Below are 21861 nucleotides of genomic sequence, written 5' to 3'. Positions count from 1 at the left end.
TTTAAGCGACCGAACATGTAACCTAAACCCACGCTTCAAATGCCCGTAAAATACATACTAAGCATGCCGACACACCCTTGCCGCCTCAAATAGGAATTTGGATGTCGTGAAAACTTAAGTGATGTATTTCCACAATTTATGTTTCTAATCCAAATGACTGAATCGAAATTGCATCGTTTAACAGGTGTCGGTGTTGTTAGCAAGGAATTAACCAATAAGATGTTCTGAAACAAATCATAGCACAGTCATAGAACAATTACCAGCAGAAACATGCTTTCTTCGCCAATATCACGACAATACGAAAGTATAAGGATGTCGTTAATTTACGTTCAAGTGGTTTTTTGTAGCCAAGAAAAGCCAATAATGAATCGTGATAATAACAATCAAACTTATTCCTATCGATTTCAAAACAATTCAACTTTCCATAATGTTCACGATTAACGTCAGCATTGTGTTAGATTGCGTCATATAAGTTTGTGCTAATGCAAAACCGGTGCCAGAGTATGATTGGATAAGCAATCATGCGTCACAAGCAAAGTTGTTGGAAATGTGTTTTGTGAATATTTCCGGAAAACAATCAAGTTATTACGTCAATGGACCTGTTTTGAGTATGACAGGAAAAATATAACCAATGTTTTCTGCCAGTTTCTCACATTTCTCGACTTAAACTTTCTCATTTTCTTTCTTTCTTTTTACTCTTTTTGTGTTCATGAACAAGATAATTTTGTTCGGGACAAGACGTCATGATAACGTGATTTTCGAAATTGACGACCTTATTTTTAAGACCATTTTACGTCATCTTCAAAGCCACGACCTTCAACACACGGCTATATAAAGAGCAGAGATTTGGTGGGATTTCATATCATCAACTTCAACGGAAGATTTTCGTAGTCAACCATGAGAGAAATGATTCTTCTGTTATCATTGGCTTGTTACGTCATGATGACTTACTCGCAACAATGTCGTCAAGACCTTACCACTGTCTGTAACGATGACGTCATCAACTCAACCATGCTGAAAGGAGACAAAGGTGATGTCGGAAAATCGGGACTTCCGGGAGCTAAGGGGAATCCAGGAGCCAAAGGAGAGCTCGGAGGAGTCGGTGAGAAGGGGATGCAAGGAGAATCGTGCGCTCTGGGGTCGCTAGGGACCGACATAGTAACCAGACTGGCAAGTAAGTTGATTTCTGATCATAGATTAATTATTTTAATCATCGTCATTTTTCCTGTGAGCATAAAGAACTCCTCAATAAAACTCATGTGTTAATCAATTAATTATTATTGTGACCTTGATATCTTAAAAGCATCTGACAACCAACTAAAAGAATGTTGACAACAGAAACTTTACAATCTACGCGCAACCACTTATATAGCACTCATACGCTATGGTCTATATGCTTATTGTTTTGTTTAATTGTATGTTTATTGCTTAATACGAGCGAGTTTTGCCTGGAACATTGCTGGAAAAGTTCAATCTTGTTTACAACGAAAAATCGTTTCCAGAAATCGAGGAGCTTCTTACACGTCCCATTAGCACGGCCTTGGCTACTACCACTGTTAGCACGACAACAACATCTAGTATTACGACATGTTCTACGTCATCAAGCAACGGACCCCACACTTTGACGAGTGGTGTTGAAGTTTACTGCGAGGATGAATGGACGGTGAGTGAAAGACTTTCCACAGTTATAAGTGGAATATCTTACAAATTATATTGAACTTACAGTAGTATTGAAAGGTATAAAAGTATATATAAAAGTATATACACTTACGGTGTAGTATTAAAGCGATAGTTATCAAATTGTGTAGACTTGAAGGTGGCAATGCGTTGTGTGCGATTAATGTGCATTGTAGCAAGAATGTAAGAAAATACATGCGACAATGAATTTGTTTTCACACGCATCGCGCTTTTTTGAATGCGATGTTTTCACTTTTCTGAAAACTTATTTCCAAAACCTTCAATGAAGGTAGTTTGCTAACTTGTGGTTGTTTCGAAAACACATTCCGACACACTCAAACGAATGGATTGAAAATTATGGAATATAACTGTGTCTATTTGTAATTTTAATGCAACTATCCGCAACAATGGAACAATGATTACTATGGGAGTGTTAGTCGTGTGCGATTGTGGGTAGCCGATCATAAGCCCACATTGGGTCACATGCCACGATGCATAAAAATTACTGTACGCTAATAATTACTGTGTTGCATGCCAACATTACTGTTGTGTCTAATTCGCTTCGTTTATGCAGCATGCGAAACAATTGCATTGAACTGCATAAGTCGCTTGCAGTGAAAACGGGCGAAATTCAACCAGCACCACGTAAAGCTGATTTATTTCACCCAAATCACCTGCAGCAAACAGCTACCTTCAATATGAGTTCAAATTTTTCTTAACTTGAAATTTTTAGCAAAAATATGAACAATTGAACATACCACTGGAATACGAGCTCCAACTTAACGAGATATAACTTGCGTATTGTAAGCGAAGTATAAATATTATCGTGCTTCTTGTATTATGACGTAATAAACTAAAGAAACTATTATTAGTAATAAACTATTATTTAAACATATAAATTAAACGTGTTACACTTGTGTTAAAATGTGAAATCAAATTACTAACAGATTTTTCAAAGACGGATTGACGGAAGTGTTGATTTCGGGCGACAATGGGACGATTACGCAAACGGTTTTGGCCAGATTGATGGGGAATTTTGGCTTGGTAAGAGGAAGTTAGTTCAACTTAAACGCATTTTATTTTGATGTTTTTTGTTCTTATTATTCGTGCTTCATTACTTACAGGACTCGACAACATCCACGAGATGACGCGTAGAAGGGGATGTAGACTCAAGATAGAGCTGTGGGATTTCGATGGAAACCAACGTCACGCCCATTATAGGTCATAAGACGATTGTTGTGACATAAATAACAAAGATGATAAAAATCTTACATTTATTAATCAACGTAAAACTTTGTTGAGTAAATTACAACTTAGCTGTCTGGATCCGAATCTTTTAAAGCAAGTTGTTGTTTTTGCAGCTCGTTTTCGATCAAATCTGCTAAAAATTTATATCGGCTTCGTGTTTCCGGATACAGCGGAAATGCAGGAGACAGTTTAGGATATCACAATGGTCTCCCATTTTCGACGGAAGGTAGCGACAACGATTCCTTCAAGTATGTCATTTTACGTTCAGGAACAAATATGTTGAACTTAATAAATATTAAGTGCCACAACCTCAGTAGGATTTTCAGTTATATCCTTCCAATAACGTATAAGATAGAATATAAAACGATGCAAAAAAGTAATTTTAATCTTTCATGTTTTAATATATTAGTGACATAAACTGCGCAACTCACTATGGAGGAAGTCAAGGATGGTGGTTTAGATCATGCCTCTATTCAGCGCTCAATGGAGTCTGGATGCGTCAATCAAGTGGACGAGCTCATGGAATTATTTGGTATTATTGGAAGGGATACGATGAACCTCTTAAAGAAACTAAAATGAAACTTCGTTGCGACTGAATGAAATACACAAGTTGATTTTAGCCAACCAAGTAAACATTGAACTGTATTTAGACCGGCAACGCAGCAAACTGTAACTATAAGCTACCACCTCTGTTACGTCATAATATATACATTCTGTCCTTCCGTTAAACTGCACGTCATAATATAATATAAGGTTGTCTTGCCAAATTTGTTCCGGGCATTGTGACGTATTGATGTCGCATGACCCAGCGTAAGTCTTTCATTCAAAAACCTTGGAGTTTGACGTCGTATTCAGGTAAAACTTAAGGTTACAAATTTAACTTACAAATAACAAAACGAACCTTACAAACTTAGTAGGAAGACAAACTCTGAGTCATGCGACATTTTTAAGTCACAATTCCCGGTGCAAATTTGGCAGGACACCGTCATTCAATCATACGTTCCACGTGTAAATATTCGCGGTGTTTTTACTAGGGCTGGGAATATAGCTGATCTTCTTTAGCCGTTAGCTACCATAGTCGGTAATTGTCATGCCACATTGTTAATCGCAGGCTAAACTGCTATATTATTGATAAATGTAATGAAAAGTGTTTTATTAGCCACTTATGTTATGCTAGCCCACAAAGTTGATATTCAAGCATTAAAATGATTAACAGAGTAACAAATTTTCCTGAGTTAATGGATTACCAAAAATTTTGCTCCAAATTCTCTCCTACATGTACGTTTTCGGCTAATGGCTAACAAAATCTTTAGTCGCCAAGAGCTCTTAGCCGCTAGCGGCTAATATTAGCCGACCAAATTGTTCTAGCTCTAAATTTTACAAGACATTGGTTTATAAACCGATAAATACAAAACCGTGAGGACGATATAAGCGAAGTTTTGTTTTTATACAGCAGACCAGCATACATACGAGTGAGTTATATGAACCCAAATATGTAAATATAGAAGATGATTAATACAGGGACCGATCTACCCGAAGCCACGTAACAATAGACCTGGATCGACACGATTAGCCACCAAAGGATCAAGAAACTTGAGAATCCAAACTAGTGCTCAAACACAGACTAAATATAGTAACAAGGATAAATGTATTGTAGCCACATTTGTTACACATGCAGCAACGCAGGTAGAAACACGCAGAAAAACATAATAGTAGTTCTAAGGATTGACATGTGACGGCCACGAAATAAATAAGATAGCGCCCAAAAGCAACAACTCATCGCCAATGTACAAAAAAATTATGGATGCGAAGGAAAAATTAATTGGTCCTAACACTCAACCTTTGCTCATATTATACGTAGAGTTTTGACAAAAATACATGGGGCTCCACCCAAATGGTCACAAAGAGATCCGTGAGTATATGACGCGGCTTCTACTGTAGGTTGCGATTAACGAGGTCTATAGTGACCATCGACATAGTTGGGCTTGGTGGCAGAGAGGATAAAACCCCAGGCTCGTTATTACTATAATGTGACCCGGGTTCATTTTCTGGCGGCGCCAGTGTACCAAATTATCTGGCGGCGGCGACGGTGCACTAACTACGCTACAAAGTAAAACGTCAGCCGCAAATCAAAGCGCAAAGCGATCGTTTAATTTATGTCAAAATATTGTTGAAGTACTGCAGAACATTGCAGTTAAAAGTTAAGAAATCTTTGATGATTTAGCAGAATATTTATTTGCTGCAGTAATCTGTTTTATAACTTAATGTTTTTTTATTCACGTAAGATAGACTTTATTACGTTGTTTGTGGAGTTGCATTTTTCGTTGCACTTTTGTCAGTCTGTTGATTTCTTTGGTTCCACGCACCTTAATTTGTTAAAAGATGTAGGCTATTTCACCTGCATATAGAGTATAAAGCGTTTATTTATTTTACACATTCATATTTCATGCTACTGTTTCGCTTGGCTGCACATATTCTGAGTTATTGTAAGCTGCTTATACGTGCATTTTATAAAGCGAGATGCTGTAACCGGCAAAAATGATTCGAGTTATACGATATTTTGAGATATATATGAAGCCAAGTTAAAACACTTTCTCCATATCTGTGCTCATTGTAACCAATCGGCAATTGCAATGTTCTTTCAAAGTAAGCTACTTGTTTACATACCGATAAACGTCAATCAGTAGTGATGTCATTCATACGCAATATCATATCAAAAATAACAGAAAATGCACAGTAATGAAAAATGTAAATACAAAATGATATGATTTATTGCGATGTACAGTGGCAATTATAGTGATATGTGAAAATGACCTAAAATGTCAGATATACAGACAGCTGGAGTGCCTGTTGTATGGTATAAGCCTACCCATAAGTAAAGATTGAAAGTGTGAGCTTAGAAGCAAAACGTTTGCTTTGGTGAAACCAATTTATTCGTCATGGTTAAATAAGCAGAGCAGATGACGTCTATTTACGTTTATCATTTCAAAAATAAAACATCTGAGAATGCAGGAAAAAGTTTTAAGAAAATTACCAAGTCTTTGCGTGTTGTATTTTGCTTTCACGAGACAATAACAGTGAAGGGTCAAAAAATAAACAATTTTACCTAAAATAAGGTTAAATGAACAAAGCAACTGGCCAGTGGTGGTCTTTGGTTTGGGGGGAACCTGAGGCGAAGTATGGTGCGACTTACGTTTGGGGGCTCCAAAATTAGGGGAAATGCAGCAATCTATCCTAGTGGGTCCGAGGGCATGATCCCCCGGAAAAGTCTGAATTTAAATAGTCTAGAACGCGTAAAATTTTGCTTTTCTTTCAAAAAACAAACTGTCCGAGGTTTTCTTGTGCATTTCTTCTCAGTTTTTTGCTGCCTAAATTTTGCTCTATGGCCCTCAAGATGTTACACCCTTCATTTGTTTGTTGCTATCGAGCGTCTAATACCAGCAGAGAACACAGCTTTTTTCGTCTTGGTATGATGTTATAAATCACGTGACCGTTTAAGCATCAAAAGGTATATGAAAGTAATCTCAAAGCAGGAGGGGACCAATTCACAAAGATGTTCGATTTACACAACTTTCCCCTATTTTAAATACAGTTTATACAGCTAATTAGCATGAACCAATGAATGACTCCTGTCCTGAAAAACTGCGCATAGTTAACGATGATACTCGTATTGAATGTTTGTTCGTTTAGAGCGCGTATACACAAACAGGTGGGCCTCTTGTAGGGGGTCCGAGGCGACCGCCTTGCTCGCCTAACCCTAAAGCTACTACTGCAACTGACATGGAGTTACATTTTTATGCAACCAAAGTCGCTTGCAAACAAATGCATTTTAATGATTTTGACGGTATTGCATATCCAATCGTATCCTGAAATCCCCACAGGCCTATATAAGTCAGCACAGGCCCAGTTATCTGACTGCTGTTGCTATGCCAAAGATTTGTCAAAATGAATTTGTTCAAAGAAACTTCAATATAATCAGTATATACAGCTGTCATTCTTGTGTAACCATTGTTGAATTCAATTTGAAGAAGTTCAGTGTTAAGATAGACAACTTTGTTGTCATCTTCACAAGACAATAAGCCGTCAAGGTGAACAATTAAATCTGTGGGTGAAAAAAGTTGACAACGACCTCATGAGACTCTTATATCATCACCCGCAATAAACATTTCAACAAGTACTTATTGTAGTGAAGTGGGTCAACCTCTCAAGTTCAGGTGCCATGTACCCACTTTTCTTTACAGATTATCTGCATCCAGTAACAAAGTCTTTTTAAGGCTTTAGAGAATGTGCAGTTAGCCATGGGCGGCAAACTTTTAAAACAAAGTGAACAAATTTACCTCCCTGGTCACAGCTTGATGTTAACAAAGAGTAATTTCGAATTCATTCCACATTTGATGACTCAGCGGTATCGCCACACGCTTTTCCCTTGAGAAAAAAGGACAGTTTACGAAATGACAGCAAAGCGCTGAGATCTGTGAAATAAAACACATTCAGTAAAAACTGCGTCATAAACTTGAGAAATTCTTAAACTGCAAACTTGCCTCAACTCAACTTTGGAACCTAATTATTTTGTGGGGTTACTGGTCATATATCTTGAATTTTTTAGGCCCTTGGGTTTTGCCACTTTTCCTTGTTGATTAATCATTTGAGCATGTTCTTTTTTGTGCTATAGCAGTAACTATAATGGTTAGCATCATAATTTTCGGTCCGCACAGTTAATGATGAAATATAAACGATATTATAAGAAACATTTAAGCACATAGCATAACATCTAGAAAAGTTTTTTCTGTAAATCTTTGTGTAACTGCTGTAATCAAATGCACCTCTGTCTAATTAAAACCGTATAACATACACATCTTTTCTAAGGACACAAAACAACAAAAACAAACGGTTCTGTTTAGATGATGTTTTTGATTACATTACAATAGCACAAGCAGTTTTAGTTTGGATCTGGCTTGTTAAGTTACAAACTTCTTTGCAAGGAATTTTAGTGTTTATGGCAACATGTTGCACAGATGTACCGAGACCTATTTACTAAACTATCTTATACTTTGACAAGAGTAAGGAGTCAGATTCGCTGAAGACCACTCATCAAAGTAATATGCAACACATACATAATACTGCAGGTTATATATGACATCATGCATATGTAATTAGTACAGAATAAGTAGGTTTGTGTAGCTATGACCTTCTTTGTTCTAAATTGACCTTTGACCTTGTACTCTGGGAACATGTATGTGCGTTTCAATAATAACAAATATGTCAAGTATTTTACTTTTATTTAAAAAACAACGTTTCAATGCATTTGCTGTGTGAATCAGCGCCCTTCCATAAGGTAATACACATAAAAGATGAATATTATTTCCAAACTACCAGGTGTCATAGCCATAGATTGAAATTAAAATTTGCTGCATTTTCTTTAAACAAGTATTATTTCAACTGAGTCAGCAAGTTTGATTCTGTTGAGAAAATTCCTTAATTACTTACATTTTTTGGACTGAGCTTTTCTTTCAGCTTATTCAAGAACCAGATCAGCAAAATGCACATCTTCCGCGCTTTCTTGCTGCGCTTATTCAAAACTTAATCGAGTCTGGATGCGTCAATCAAGTGACGCTTAGAAAATTTGACCAGCTCATAGAATTATTTGGTATCATTGGAAACACAGCGTCTTAAAGGAATTAAAATGAAATCTCGTTGTGACTAAATGAAAGCCACAAGTTGATTTTAATCAACCAAGTAAACAGCATTGAGATGTGTTTAAGCCAACAACGCACCAAACAGTAATTAAACTAGCTATCTCTATTAAGTCATAATATGATCTATCGTTAATTAGTTATATGCACTACATGTTGATATTCGCCATGTTTTTACAACACTCTTGTTTACAAACCGAAAATTCAAAGCTGTGTTGGCGACATACGTAATGTTATGTCATAAACAGCAGACTAACATACAAGTGAATTATATCATTACAAATACATAAGTAAAAGCCGCGGCTGTCACTGTTTGCTAAACATCTAAACGCACCGTGGTAGTTATTTTGCGCTCAGTTATCCTCTGTTCTGAAGGCTCGTATCTAGAAAAGACTTTTATTTTTCGTTTTTTCGTAGTTGTGAGGTCAGAATCACTGCTAAATCCGTCATAATAGGAGGTCAAATTTGCCATGCAATTTTGGCAATAACAGTATCTTTTAGTCAAGTAATATAAGCGAATCAAACGCAAGGTTTTTTCGAAAATTTTGCAGTAGCTCGTGGTACATAAGAATCCCTCGTCTTTGTATTCTTTGCTTTAAACTGTTGCCTAATCACTATGAAGTGTGTTGTGCGTTTCGTGCAGTTAAGACATTTGCGGTATTGTAATTGCTTGGTATTGTTTTATTGTGATTATTCTTAATTTAGCTGGCACGCTTCAGGCCACCATCGCAATGGCTGTATTGAAGTTGAGCAAGAACCAACTCATATTGTAGAGCACGTTATAGTTTTTCGCTCGGTTGTAATGTATAAGTAATATGCATGATCCCATGCATCCTTTGCTGTTATGTATTGCACTGTGTTGTCTTTTTTCCTAAAAAGTCTTATTGAAATGACAATACCGTTTGCAACACTTTGTGCGAGAAAAATTTCACCTTGCTCATGTAGAAGCGTTGTATATGTCAAAGTGTTTTATAAATTTGTTACCAGATTTTAGGTCTAGTGTATTTTAAGCACCTCATTTTTATGATTTAATATTTTTTGTTTAAAAAACGGCGATTACATATATTTCAACACATGTGGTCTTTTAACAAAGTGTCTACATAAATATTTGAATACTGACTACGTTATGGCGTTGTTATAAATTAGCTTATAGATTATAATCTATATAACTGTAGTGGCAGTTGCCATTTTTGCCAAGTACACGTTGCAAGAAGACAAGACTTAAACTAGCGTTTATTGAATTTTAACAAGCAGTTTAAATAAGCAATTAAAAATAAACTATTTCAACGGCCTCGCGGAAAATAGCTGCCACTGGCACCGCAGTTGCATAGACCAGCAGGATGTCCTGTGTCAGTGTGTGATTTCTTTCGAAATATCCAGGGTTCGTAGATTTGTGCGAATGTGACAGCAAGATGCTGTGTAAAAAGTCTGTTGTTTAGTCTTTCCTTTGTTAAATTTTAATTGTCCGACCTTAATCGTCTGTGGTGAGATTATTATTGTTTGATTTAATCTCTCTTATTCACGCCTTTCCACACCAGCATGATATCTTTTAATTAAAGTCTGCATTTAACTGTTTTGCCTTTTTTCTTCTAATGATGTGAAATCTTTCCCAATATAGATCAAGTCATTTCAAATTTGCAAGAACAGATGTTAGGTCAGAAATTAAAACCAATATTTTTCCAGTCGCAATTTATGTTGTATCAGTGCCACCGGTTTGTTATTGTTTAACTTTTTTTTAATTAATAACGAGCCAGGTCCCAGAAATGTTACCTAAACTTTTAGTAATACCCCTAATCACTGACGTTCTTTAAATCTACAGCCTTATTACGGTTTTCGTGAAGTACATGTACAGTACACTGTAAATTAGCAGTAGTAGTATATTAGTATAAGGTTTTGGGATTTGATTTTTGCGATGGATAATAAAAATAAAGCCAGCACTGAAGAAAAGCTTAAAAAAGTGTCCGCGAAGAAATCCGCACTGGTAAGAAGCAAAGATGAAGCAACAAAAGTAAACAACACAGAATCTGGACCAGCAGACGAGTCACTGTCAGATAAAAATGCTGCTAAAGAATTAATTTATACACTTATGTCTTCCGCTGTAAAAGGAGTTGAACTAGTTTTGTCAACATCTGAAGATAACAAATCATCAACGCATTTGAACCAAGATCCCCCACCATCCACTGCCGGGACCTTTTTAGTTAAAGCGCAGTTTGTGATTTTGGGTGAAAAATCCGTGCAAAAGAAGGAATTTAAAGAAAATTTTCCCCAAAATATCTTTTAAACAATCAGTTTTGCTGCGACATTCCCATCATTATGTCAACTACACTGTTGGTGTATTGTTTGTGAAATAAATTTTTTTCTTATTTCTAGCAAAGCATTTGCAATTTGGAGTCGAGCGTTTCTAGACTAATACATGGAGACCTAAATCTACATAAAACTAACTAGATACTCGCTATATTGTTAAGCTAATGTTTGCGTGTTATCTTCTTAAGTTTGCGGACCCTTAGTTTAAGTTGATCAAACATACATGCTTCCTATAGAGCAGCTTAGACATGCAGTGTGTGGTGATATAGCTTCCGAAGTTGCGTACACACACAGTATAGTGGTACTGGTATCCAATTTCTAACCTTGGTTTTCCTTCGTTTGAAAGATCTTGATTGTGGCAATTTGTCTGCGTAAATGTTTGAATTGCTGCTTTTGAAAGCATTCACCAAATGTACGGTGCTTTTTTGGAAAAGTTTGCAATAAAATTTCTTTCCATCAACAATTCTGTAATTCCTTCATAGATTTTAACGCGTCTAATATAACAGCTTGAATGAATGTGGTTTTGTATGATTTGTTGCGTTTTTTATTTCTCACAATCACAATTGAAAACGTGTTTATATTATATCAGTTATTGTAGACAATTATATAGATTTTGTGGAAAACAAAGAAAACTTTTACATTATGAAACGCAATTAAAATCTTAAAAAACCATTACAAAAGACTTTGAAAATGCTTTATGTTTGCTGGAATGGGGACATTACAAAATCTGACACTGTATTTACCGGTGCATTTAATGTGCAGAAGTGCCATTTACCGGTTCATTTCCAAACAAGTTAAAAAAGTTAAATTGAAAACCATCTTGTCACACAGGTCAAGGAAAGTCAACCGTTAATCTTGGTAACTATCTGGACTGCGGGCGTGATAACGTAACTTAGCCTTGAGTTAGTTAAACAATCAATTGCTTGACTTGACCCTGCAGACCAAATTCAACGCCTTCGCGCGTCAAACAAACAGTGGACACTACGTCATCGATGGTAAAAGCTATGACGTCGTCAAAAAATAATAATTCAAAGTCTTCGCGCGTCGATGAAAAGGTGGCGGCTAAGTCACCGTCGATAAAAGTATTGACATCACCAGCAGTCAGACCGTCGACAAGATAGTGTTGATTGCTCTTGTTGAAGTCAGTTTGTTTGTGAAATAAAACTGTTTAAATCCAGGCCGCCATTGTCTGCTGCTGAAGCACAACAAGAAATCACAATCTTGGAAATTGATCCCAACACGCCGGATCCCCTTGCTATTGTTCACTCTTCCATCTACGTCGCCTGGTTCTATATCGTTGCGGTTATGATCACGTCGACTGTGATTTGCGTCCTGTACGGTATGACGTATGGGATAGAAACCTGTAGAGACTGGTGAGAAATTGTTACTAAATAATAAACAGTTGAGATAACGTCACATCTCTAAAACTTAATCAACTTATTGATCAAAATTAATTTATCATTACTTGCCAATGTTATAGTTACATATTCTGCTTATATAGGCTAGTTACTATTTATTTAGGGGTGTACAAACCAAAATGCAATTCCTATTCTACTGTAAAACAATTTGAAATCTACCAAATTGGAGACAATACAGCGCTTTTCCTTAGCCTTTACAATAAGTCTTCCAAGTTATTTATAGTTAAAATTTCGTGACGTAAATTTTAATGTCAAATTGGCATGATGTGGTTTAATCCATGGTGATGCGTGTAGGTTTGGTTTCGCGATGTGAAGTCAAATTCTACTATTATTATTTCGGCTGCATGTTCCAATAAATGTGTTTAAGTATGAAGTATAAGTATGAATATCTTTCGCTTCTTTTCACTCTATCAGATTTTGTGAAAAACATAGCTTTGTCTGAACAAAGCGTCTTGATGACGTGATTTTGAAGTTTGACAACCGTTTTTTGGCAGCAATTTGGTAGGATTTCATATCATCAACTTTGACGGAGGATCTTCATAGTCAACCATGAGAGGAGTGAATCTTCTGTTATCATTGGCTTGTTACGTCATCGTAGCCTACTCGCAACAATGTCGTCATGTCCGAACTACTGTCAGTGACTGTGAGGTCATCAACTCTAGCACGCAAAAAGGAGGCAAAGATGATGTCGAAAGATCTGGAAAAAACATAAGTTCGGCAGCTAAAGGAAAATCAGAAGACAAAAGAGAATGAGGAGGAGCCAAAAAGAAGGAGATGCGAGAAGAACCTTGTGCTCCGGGGTCGCTAGAAACCGACATAATCACCAGGCTGGCAAGTATGTCGATTTCAGCTGTATACATATTCATGTTTGCCATTGTCATTTTTTTTGCAAGTATAAAGTGCGACACAGAGTCTGACAACGGCTTTGCTTGTGGTCTTGTTGGGCTGATGCTTTTGCCACGCTTTTATCAATTTTTTCTAAAACACTTCTGAACCACGTTCCTGGTAGCGTATCCATTTTGGTGTATCAGTTGTTCGCAACTGTTTGTCGTCACCAACTTGTCAAGTGATTAACATCATAAATTCTGATTACATAACGCATCCATCTTCCATTATCATGAGCCTCGGTAGAAACTTGTTACCTTGTTGCAAGCATATTGCGCCAAACTTACCGCCTTCTTCTTTTCTCCATGTTAGGCATGACATTATTAGATTCCTCTATCGTAATTATAAGTCAATGCAACAACGTCTGCCAATTGCAGAAGAATTGTTAATTGTGAATAATTTTATTGTAAACAAATGCAAATCTTCTAACAAATAGTCTTTAAAACAGAAAACAGTAAAAATTACTTTACACAAACCTGATTGTTCCATATAACGAAAAGTCCCGCTACCTACAATATATAGATAAAAAACGTGTAAAAAAAATCAATTCAAATGAAATGGCATTTTTAGAGTTTTTAGGATTACTAGGCCTATAACTTATTGACTTAAACCCATTCAGTTTACTATGGTGACCTTTACGCCATATTGTTCATGATAGACAGTAGCAAATAAATACACTACTTGAATTCCAGCTTAAACACCTGCATTTGTAGTGATGATATAAATTGTCATAAACATTTGTGGTGATGTCATAAATATCGCTTTCAACAAAGAAGGGCTACTTGTTTCGTGATCAATTGTCAGATCTCAACCACGAGTTGTTGGATTGCAAGTTATTTTAAAAACAAATCTCGTTAACTGTCCATATATGGGCTCATAAAAGAAGATCGCTTTACTATTTCTTAAACTTTAATTAATTGAAAACTTATGAAACATTTTTGCGTAAAATTAACTTCGCTTATTCATCGGCCATTGTTATACTTAAAAATGAAAGCATTTTGATAAAACTTTTGTGTTGGTTGATTATTTTAACATAGTCACTTTAAAAGTAACTTGCAAGTTAAGACAGTTATAGCCCTATAGCAAATTTACATACTTATTCAGCGTCAATATGCTTTGCCTTATGAGCGGGTCAGGGCTGGAAGTTTTTTGCAACAAAAATCTTTCCAGAAATCGAAGTGCTTCTTACAACTGCAAGTACCACGATCAACACCACCAGTAGTGTTGCATGACAACATTATCTAATATTACGTCATGTTCTACGTCATCAGGTAACGGTCCCCACACTTTGACGACAGGTGTTGAAGTCTATTGCGAGGATAGATGGACGGCGAGCGAAAATCTTTCCATATATACTGTATAATAAAAATAGGTAGAATAGTATAGAATGTATGGGGTTAAATTGCTGACACATTGTAACATGAATAAACCGTCAGTGTTAAGACTAAGAAACGAGAATTTCTAATAAAGTCTTCTTATTACAATAGATGCTGGAAAACAACTTGGGAACGTACTAAAAGAAGTGCTCACACGAAGCTATTCAAAACAACTTTCCCAATATCAATCGACATTTGAAGTCTTTATCAAAACTCAAATTCATAAACTTCAATCAATAACTAGAAAGCACTTTTGCAAAAAATAATATAATGGTATTATAAAATACCACCCAGGCCGCTGCAGGTTAATTAATTTTGTCAGAGGATAAAGATTTATACCACAGACTACAATTAACAACTGTAACTAGATTTTTATGCTTTTAGCGAGCCGAAATAGAGAAGTGAATTTTGGGAATTCCCCAATTTTGTTTTCAGTCCCTTTTTTTGCAATTTTGTTTGCCTTGAGATCTGTTCACCTCGGTTGACAATGTACCGGTAGCAGCTGGGAATTTCTAGATGGGAATGTTTTAATAAAATGTCTCATTCGAAACTGCTTCCATCATATGAAGCTTCTGACTTTTTAACGAGCTGGAATGACTTGGATTTATTAGGAAGTGGTGCGTTTGCAGCTGTTCGAAAGTGCTATCACAAAAAGTTTGGGCCTATTGCGGTAAAATGCTTTGGAATTCCCGGTGCTTTGGATGATTTACAAGAATTTATTGAAAAGTAAGTTTGTGTTGCTAATGTATGTAAAAGTGTAATATACCTAACCTTACTTTTGAATTCATGGTGCTTAATTTTGGCTAGCCTATGATAGCTTAGTGTCCAGTCTGATTTACCCGCTCATATAAGGGATTACATCCGGAGGAAAAGTCTTTAGCTAAGATTTTCTTGCTTGCAAATATATTTTTGTCAACGTTCTTCACTTAGAGCTTGCTACTCATTGCATAAGTTGCTGGATATACTAACATTGTTTTGCAGAAATTCGCGAGAGGCAAAAGTTCTCAGTCGAATTCAACATAAAAACATCGTTCAAGTGCATGGCATGCTTCAGTGGTCAAATTTTCTCGGAATTGTTATAGATTTTATGGACGGGGGCAACCTAAAAGATTTACTGCACGAAAGAAAAATACCAAATGGACTTCCATGGCGTTTGAGACTTCGTATAATTTTGGAGATTGTTGATGCGCTTTCTTATCTGCATTTTTATAAAAGTAGAAAGGCCATCATTCATGGAGATCTAAAACCAGAAAATATATTGCTTTCTTTGGATTTGAGAGTAAAACTTGGTGATTTTGGTTCAGCACATTTTGCAGCTGCTGTTGGAGCATCTCAAATGACGGTCGATATACCAAAGAACAGGCAGCATTCTGTTCTTTACACTGCACCTGAGTTCTTGGATAACGCAAACTTACCTCGACACCCATCTATGGATATATACAGGTGGTTTCATTGTTATGTCTTTTGTTAAATAATTATGAATTTTTTTCAACAACAAACTGATTTTACACTGGCATACATTTTTGTGTATGTTTTAATGCAAACAAATCAAAAAAATTTATAATATATAATCAGTTATTAATTGCCTCAAAGCTCTTGGCAAATAACATATCAAAAAATGTTTTTAACTTCAGCTTGGCGATTGTGATTTACGAAGTGATGACATGTGTTTCTGCATATGACGGTGCAGCAATCCCACTCGGTACTCTCATTCACCTGATCATTGCAACCGACCAAAGACCAAATGAGCGGGTGTTGACAGCTACAAAAAGTGAATTGCGGTCGAAGGGTGATAAAGACGACTGCTCAATACTGGATATCTTGGAAGATGTTATGAAAAGATGTTGGAAAAAACAACCGGTTGAACGTCCCGCGATTGACACAGGTGTGATTTGTGGCCTGTGTTTATTGTATTAATATACTTAAGCTTCTTTGATAATGTACAATGCTGTGAAAAATAAAATGAAGTTGTTTTTACATCTACCAGCACAGTAAATTATCTTATTATGTCTATTGGTACATAATGTTAATGACGTAATTTTAAAGTTGATGTTAAGAGTTAATTCAGATTTAAAGCTGCTGTTGTTATGCTATTCATGCATTAGCTTTCACAGATAATTCTTCCCTGTTCCAGTGCAACAGGATCTTAACAAAATTTTTCAAACCATTGATGCTCGAAGTATTGTCATGGATGTTGCAAATGTCCTTCAGAGCTTTCCCCCAACTTCAATGCGTGACCATTCTGTGCCTTTAGTCCCTTTGAGCCAATTTACTTTTCCATTTCAAAATAGCCTCCGACCTCCACAGGACAATGAAATTTGCTTGGAAATGGCTGAAAGTAGGTGGAATTTTATTTAAATATTTGTTAACATTAAAATAATGTATCGTTGAGTGTTGTCAGGAAAAGCCTGACTGATCTTTTTAGTGAACATAGTTGTTTTTAATTAGCGGAACCTAAGTTTATTGTGATGATTGGAGGATGGAAAACTCGTGATATGGTTCGGAAATATTGCCCAGAAACTAACACATTTTTCAATCTTCCTGTAAGTATTGTTAAACTGCCTTTGGTCAAAAGTAAATTTGTTATGAAAGCTTGTTTATTTAAGAATAATTGATAAAATATTCCTATTCCTTGATGAATATTCGTTTGTAAAAATTTTTCTTTCGTGACTAGAATCTGACTATTGGTCGATGGCACTTGTGTGCTGCATCAGTCAACAACAGAGTCCTGGCCATTGGTGGCAAAACGGAAGGAGATGTACCGACAGACTCTATGGAGTGTTTGAACCTGGATGATGATGAACCGGCCTGGGTGATGAAGTCTCCGATGCATGACAAACGTTATCATGCTGCATCTGCAGTTTTAAGAGGTTTTAGTCTTGTTCATACTTTCATTGAATACTCGAATGCGTCATTCTTATTTGTGTGATTTTAAGTTTACCACAAGTTTGCTAAAAGTAACACAAATACAGACACATGACATTATTGAAGCTGACGACCTTTGAACAAACCTACTCTATAGTCAGATTTATTAAAAGCATACATCTTCCTATGCTATGCTAACGCTTGCCTTTAGCGAGCTTGCGGCATCTGAAAATATTTCGTCTCTACGTACCTAGTAACCTACCCTTACTCTTAATTCAGGTTTAGTGTATGTTTGTGGTGGTTGGGATGACATGAAGATATGCCTTTCATCCATGGAATTCTACAATTACATCACTGACCAGTGGACCAAAGCGGGAAGCATGAAAGTATGTCGAGAAGGTCACTCTGTTGTTTCAACACAAGGTAACCGGTCCATTATTTCAAAATTATCGAAATTCCCGATTCAAAATAAAGTCAATAATTAATAGTCAATAATAAGTGAAAATTATAAACATAATGATTGAAAATTATAAACAAAAACACGAAGGTAATTTTTTTAAATCCGCCTTTTCACTGGAAAATGTAGAAACTGTGCAAATTATTATCAAAGTGTGATATTGTCTGTCTATTCTTCCATAAGTAATTTTCCCTGAAGGCAAACTGTACATCTTGGGTGGATATGACGGAACAAAGCGTCTTACATCATTGGAATGCCATGACATCACAAATAATGAAGTTGCTTATGTTAGGCCTCTACACGAACAGAGCTCGCACCATGCATCAGCTTACTTGAATGGCAAAATCTATACAATGGGTAATTAACACTGAGTAATAAACATGTCGTTCTCCAAGGAGGAACTACCTTTTTGAGCCAGAAAATTTGTGAAATATTAAAGAAAGACAAGCTGTAACAAAAACTAAATTTAGCGTTTTTATGATTGAATAGCTTGCACAGTTGCATCGCACACAGTTTCGGTTCACAGGATATTTCGCAACACTAAAAGATGTATTTCTTTGGCTTTATGGTTTCCTGAAACCTTAATTCTGACTGCTTGGTAGTATACAGTAATTTACATTCATTGTGGCTTTATTGCAGGTGGACTGGATGGTGATTTAACTTTTTTGCGACGTGTGCTCTGCTACCATTGTGCAAGTGACAAGTGGTTATATGATGTCACTTCTATGAAGGAAAACAGGGTTTCGCTTTCTAGTTGCTGCATTGATGGAAAGCTATACGCTGCTGGCGGGTAACTATAATAATACATTATGTGTATGCCCAATGAGCTAAATTTTACCATGCTAAAGTTTAATCTTAACAGTTCTAGTAAAATTGAACTGATTTTATATGGTCAGAGTCGATTAATTGTGCGTTTTACTTTTTGTGATGTAACAGTAGGAGTTATGGTCGTTCAATGACCACCATCGAAAGATACGCGGAAGCCATCAATAAGTGGGAAATAGTTGCTGAAATGAATGATGAATGGTACCGTTTTGCCATGGTTACCGTTTGATGGATGTTATTGTGTGTACTGTATGACATATTACCTAAACTTTGTTCACTTGTATGAAGTATTATTAGCCTAATTGTTTGGTCGTATTACTTTTCCTTGCAACCACTGGTGCTGTCTGCATTTGTTTGGTTTCTTACCTTTGATTCATTGTTGCACCACGTCCAAGTTTGTTTTTTATGATGCAAACACACTGAAATATTGCACTGTAGTTCTATTGGAATTGGAACACTTCTGGTACCTATTATTGTTCTTAAATTTACCTTTTGTACATGTGTACTGTATATCTTTTTAAGTGATTATGTGCGTTTTGTGAATTTCTCCATAATGTCAGTAAATTTATGGTGTATGTTTGAGATTTTAACCATATGTAGAATTAATTTTAATCATTTAATCTTTCTGTTTGATTTTGATTGCAACACGTTTATCACCATGCTTTTATGTTTTACAGCCATCCTTGTAGGTTATATACCTATCTTCTCCTGACTTTCAAATCTGACAAGATGAAAATCAAGCTAGCGTAGTCTAGATGAAAATCAACTTGATTTCGAGACCTAGCTACGCCTACGTCTCTGTAGTGTATTAACTATAAGCTAGTTTCAACTAAATTTTAAGTACTAAAGTAAACTTCTGTTATTTGCTTAAGTCTAGCCAGCTGGTGGCCTAGACGTCAGTCTATGGTCATCAAACGGTTGTTGGCTCGTCACTCTGCAGCCCGCTGGTTTGAACCTGCATCTTGTCGATCGACGTTCACCGATTTTTCCACTGTAGTATGTGTACCCTCCACCCGCCCCTTAGTTTCATATGAATATGCATATGCAATATCCAGATTGCAAAAGTAATATCGGCTTTGTCGGCGGGATTCGAACGTACGCGGGCTGGGCCCAACAGATTTCGAGTCTGTCGCCTTAACCACTCCGCCACGACAACTGTGCCTAATGCATAGATGAAATAGATAAAATGCCACATTTCCGAATATCCATATGAAATTGCAAAAGTAATATCGGCTTTGTCGGCGGGATTCGAACGTACGCGGGTTGGGCCCAACAGATTTCGAGTCTGTCGCCTTAACCACTCCGCCACGACAACTGTGCCTAATGCATAGATGAAATAGATAAAATGCCACATTTCCGAATATTCATATGAAATTGCAAAAGTAATATCGGCGTTGTCGGCGGGATTCGAACGTACGCGGGCAGGAACCAAGAGATTTCGAGTCTGTCGCCTTAACCACTCGGCCACGACAACTGTGCTTAATGCACAGATGAAATAGATAAAATGGCGCATTTCCGATTATCCATTTGAAATTGCAAAAGTAATATCGGCGTTGTCGGCAGGAATCGGGGATTCGATTCAGATTTCGGGCAGGGCCCAACGACAACTGTGCTTAATGTTCAACGCAAATAAATAAGATGGCACTTTTCTCGAATCTCTTATGAAAATATAATTTCACATCCGCGTTGTCGGCATGATTCGAACCTGCGCGGGCAGAGCCCAACAGATTTCAAGTCTGTCGCCTTAACCACTCGGCCACGACAACTGTGCTTAATGTTCAATGCAAATAAATAAACTCGCACTTTTCTCGAATCTCTTATGAAAACATAATTTCAATCCCGCGTTGTCAGCAGGATTCGAACTTACGCGGGCAGAGCCATACATATTTCAATTCTGTCGCCTTAACCACTCGGCCACGACAACTGTGCTTAATTTACAATGCAAATTGTTAAAATGGCACTTTTCTCGAATCTCTTGTGAAAAAATAATTTCAATTCCGCGTTGTCGGCAATATTCCAACCTACGCGGGCAGAGCCCAACTAATTTCAAGTCTGTCGCGTTAACCACTCCGTCACGACAACTGTGCTTAATTTGCACTGCAAATAGATAAACTCGCACTTTTCTCGAATCTCTTATGAAAAATTTATGTTAACGTTTGCTGCCACTTTTTTCAGTTCCTTGTTAAACTAGTGTTTCCTAGTTAACTAAGAGCTAGTTTCAACCAAATTTTAAGTACTAAAGTAAACTTCTGTTATTTCCTTCAGTTTGACTTTCTGTTAACCTAAGCGCCTATATTTGAAAAATATCGTTACAAATTTCAAGTCTGTATTTTTCAGTCTAGCCAGCTGCTGGCCTAGACGTCAGGCTAGCCAGCTGCTGGCCTAGACGTCAGGCTAGCCAGCTGCTGGCCTAGACGTCAGTCAATGGTCATCAAACGGTTGTTGGCTCGTCACTCTGCGGCCCGCTGGTTTGAACCTGCATCTTGTCGATCGACGTTCACCGATTTTTCCACTGTAGTATGTGTGCCCTCCACCCGCCCCCTAGTTTCATATTCATATGAATATGCATATGCAATATCCAGATTAAGTTGCAAAAGTAATATCGGCTTTGTCGGCGGGATTCGAACGTACGCGGGCTGGGCCCAACAGATTTCGAGTCTGTCGCCTTAACCACTCCGCCACGACAACTGTGCCTAATGCATAGATGAAATAGATAAAATGCCACATTTCCGAATATCCATATGAAATTGCAAAAGTAATATCGGCTTTGTCGGCGGGATTCGAACGTACGCGGGCTGGGCCCAACAGATTTCGAGTCTGTCGCCTTAACCACTCCGCCACGACAACTGTGCCTAATGCATAGATGAAATAGATAAAATGCCACATTTCCGAATATTCATATGAAATTGCAAAAGTAATATCGGCGTTGTCGGCGGGATTCGAACGTATGCGGGCAGGAACCAAGAGATTTCGAGTCTGTCGCCTTAACCACTCGGCCACGACAACTGTGCTTAATGCACAGATGAAATAGATAAAATGGCGCATTTCCGATTATCCATTTGAAATTGCAAAAGTAATATCGGCGTTGTCGGCAGGATTCGGGGATTCGATTC

General features: G+C 37.0%; 2 protein-coding genes and 1 non-coding gene across 5 annotated transcripts in view; 2 read left to right on the top strand and 1 right to left on the bottom strand.

Moving 5' to 3' along the window:
• The first annotated feature begins 857 nt into the window (after positions 1 to 857).
• LOC143449404 (microfibril-associated glycoprotein 4-like) lies at positions 858 to 4075 on the top strand. Its single transcript, XM_076949593.1, has 6 exons — positions 858 to 1174; positions 1503 to 1663; positions 2625 to 2721; positions 2802 to 2898; positions 3039 to 3173; positions 3335 to 4075. Exons 1-6 carry the CDS (start codon positions 898 to 900, stop codon positions 3519 to 3521), a joined length of 954 nt encoding a protein of 317 aa, XP_076805708.1. The 5' UTR covers positions 858 to 897; the 3' UTR covers positions 3522 to 4075.
• Positions 4076 to 15074: 10999 nt separating this feature from the next.
• LOC143448762 (receptor-interacting serine/threonine-protein kinase 1-like) overlaps positions 15075 to 21861 on the top strand; it is an 88154-nt gene continuing 81367 nt past the window's right edge. Inside the window, exons 1-10 of one of the 3 annotated variants that reach the window (XM_076948620.1) lie at positions 15075 to 15327; positions 15583 to 16044; positions 16236 to 16486; positions 16736 to 16939; positions 17050 to 17144; positions 17276 to 17471; positions 17746 to 17889; positions 18122 to 18280; positions 18563 to 18713; positions 18860 to 19409. In XM_076948620.1, the coding sequence (XP_076804735.1) occupies positions 15137 to 15327; positions 15583 to 16044; positions 16236 to 16486; positions 16736 to 16939; positions 17050 to 17144; positions 17276 to 17471; positions 17746 to 17889; positions 18122 to 18280; positions 18563 to 18713; positions 18860 to 18977 (1971 nt within the window). In that variant the 5' untranslated portion in view covers positions 15075 to 15136 and the 3' untranslated portion in view covers positions 18978 to 19409. Of the gene's footprint in view, positions 15328 to 15582; positions 16045 to 16235; positions 16487 to 16735; positions 16940 to 17049; positions 17145 to 17275; positions 17472 to 17745; positions 17890 to 18121; positions 18281 to 18562; positions 18714 to 18859; positions 19410 to 21861 lie in introns of those variants that run through there. The other 2 variants (XM_076948621.1, XM_076948622.1) reach the window with 2 other exon arrangements.
• Positions 20433 to 20514, bottom strand: Trnas-uga (transfer RNA serine (anticodon UGA)). Its single transcript has one exon. It is a non-coding gene; the product is annotated as a tRNA-Ser (tRNA).

Source organism: Clavelina lepadiformis, chromosome 3 (genome assembly GCF_947623445.1).
Source record: "Clavelina lepadiformis chromosome 3, kaClaLepa1.1, whole genome shotgun sequence".
NCBI lineage: Eukaryota > Metazoa > Chordata > Ascidiacea > Aplousobranchia > Clavelinidae > Clavelina > Clavelina lepadiformis.
Note: the sequence above shows the minus strand (reverse complement) of the source record. Positions and strands in the feature narration are given on the sequence as shown.

Coding starts and splice junctions, on each gene's coding strand:
- LOC143449404 (XM_076949593.1), top strand. CDS start 898: ATGAGAGAAATGATTCTTCTGTTATCATTGGCTTGTTACGTCATGATG. Junction 2,899..3,038: donor CAACGTCACGCCCATTATAG/GTCATAAGACGA, acceptor TTGTTTTTGCAG/CTCGTTTTCGATCAAATCTG. Junction 3,174..3,334: donor AGCGACAACGATTCCTTCAA/GTATGTCATTTT, acceptor TTAATATATTAG/TGACATAAACTGCGCAACTC.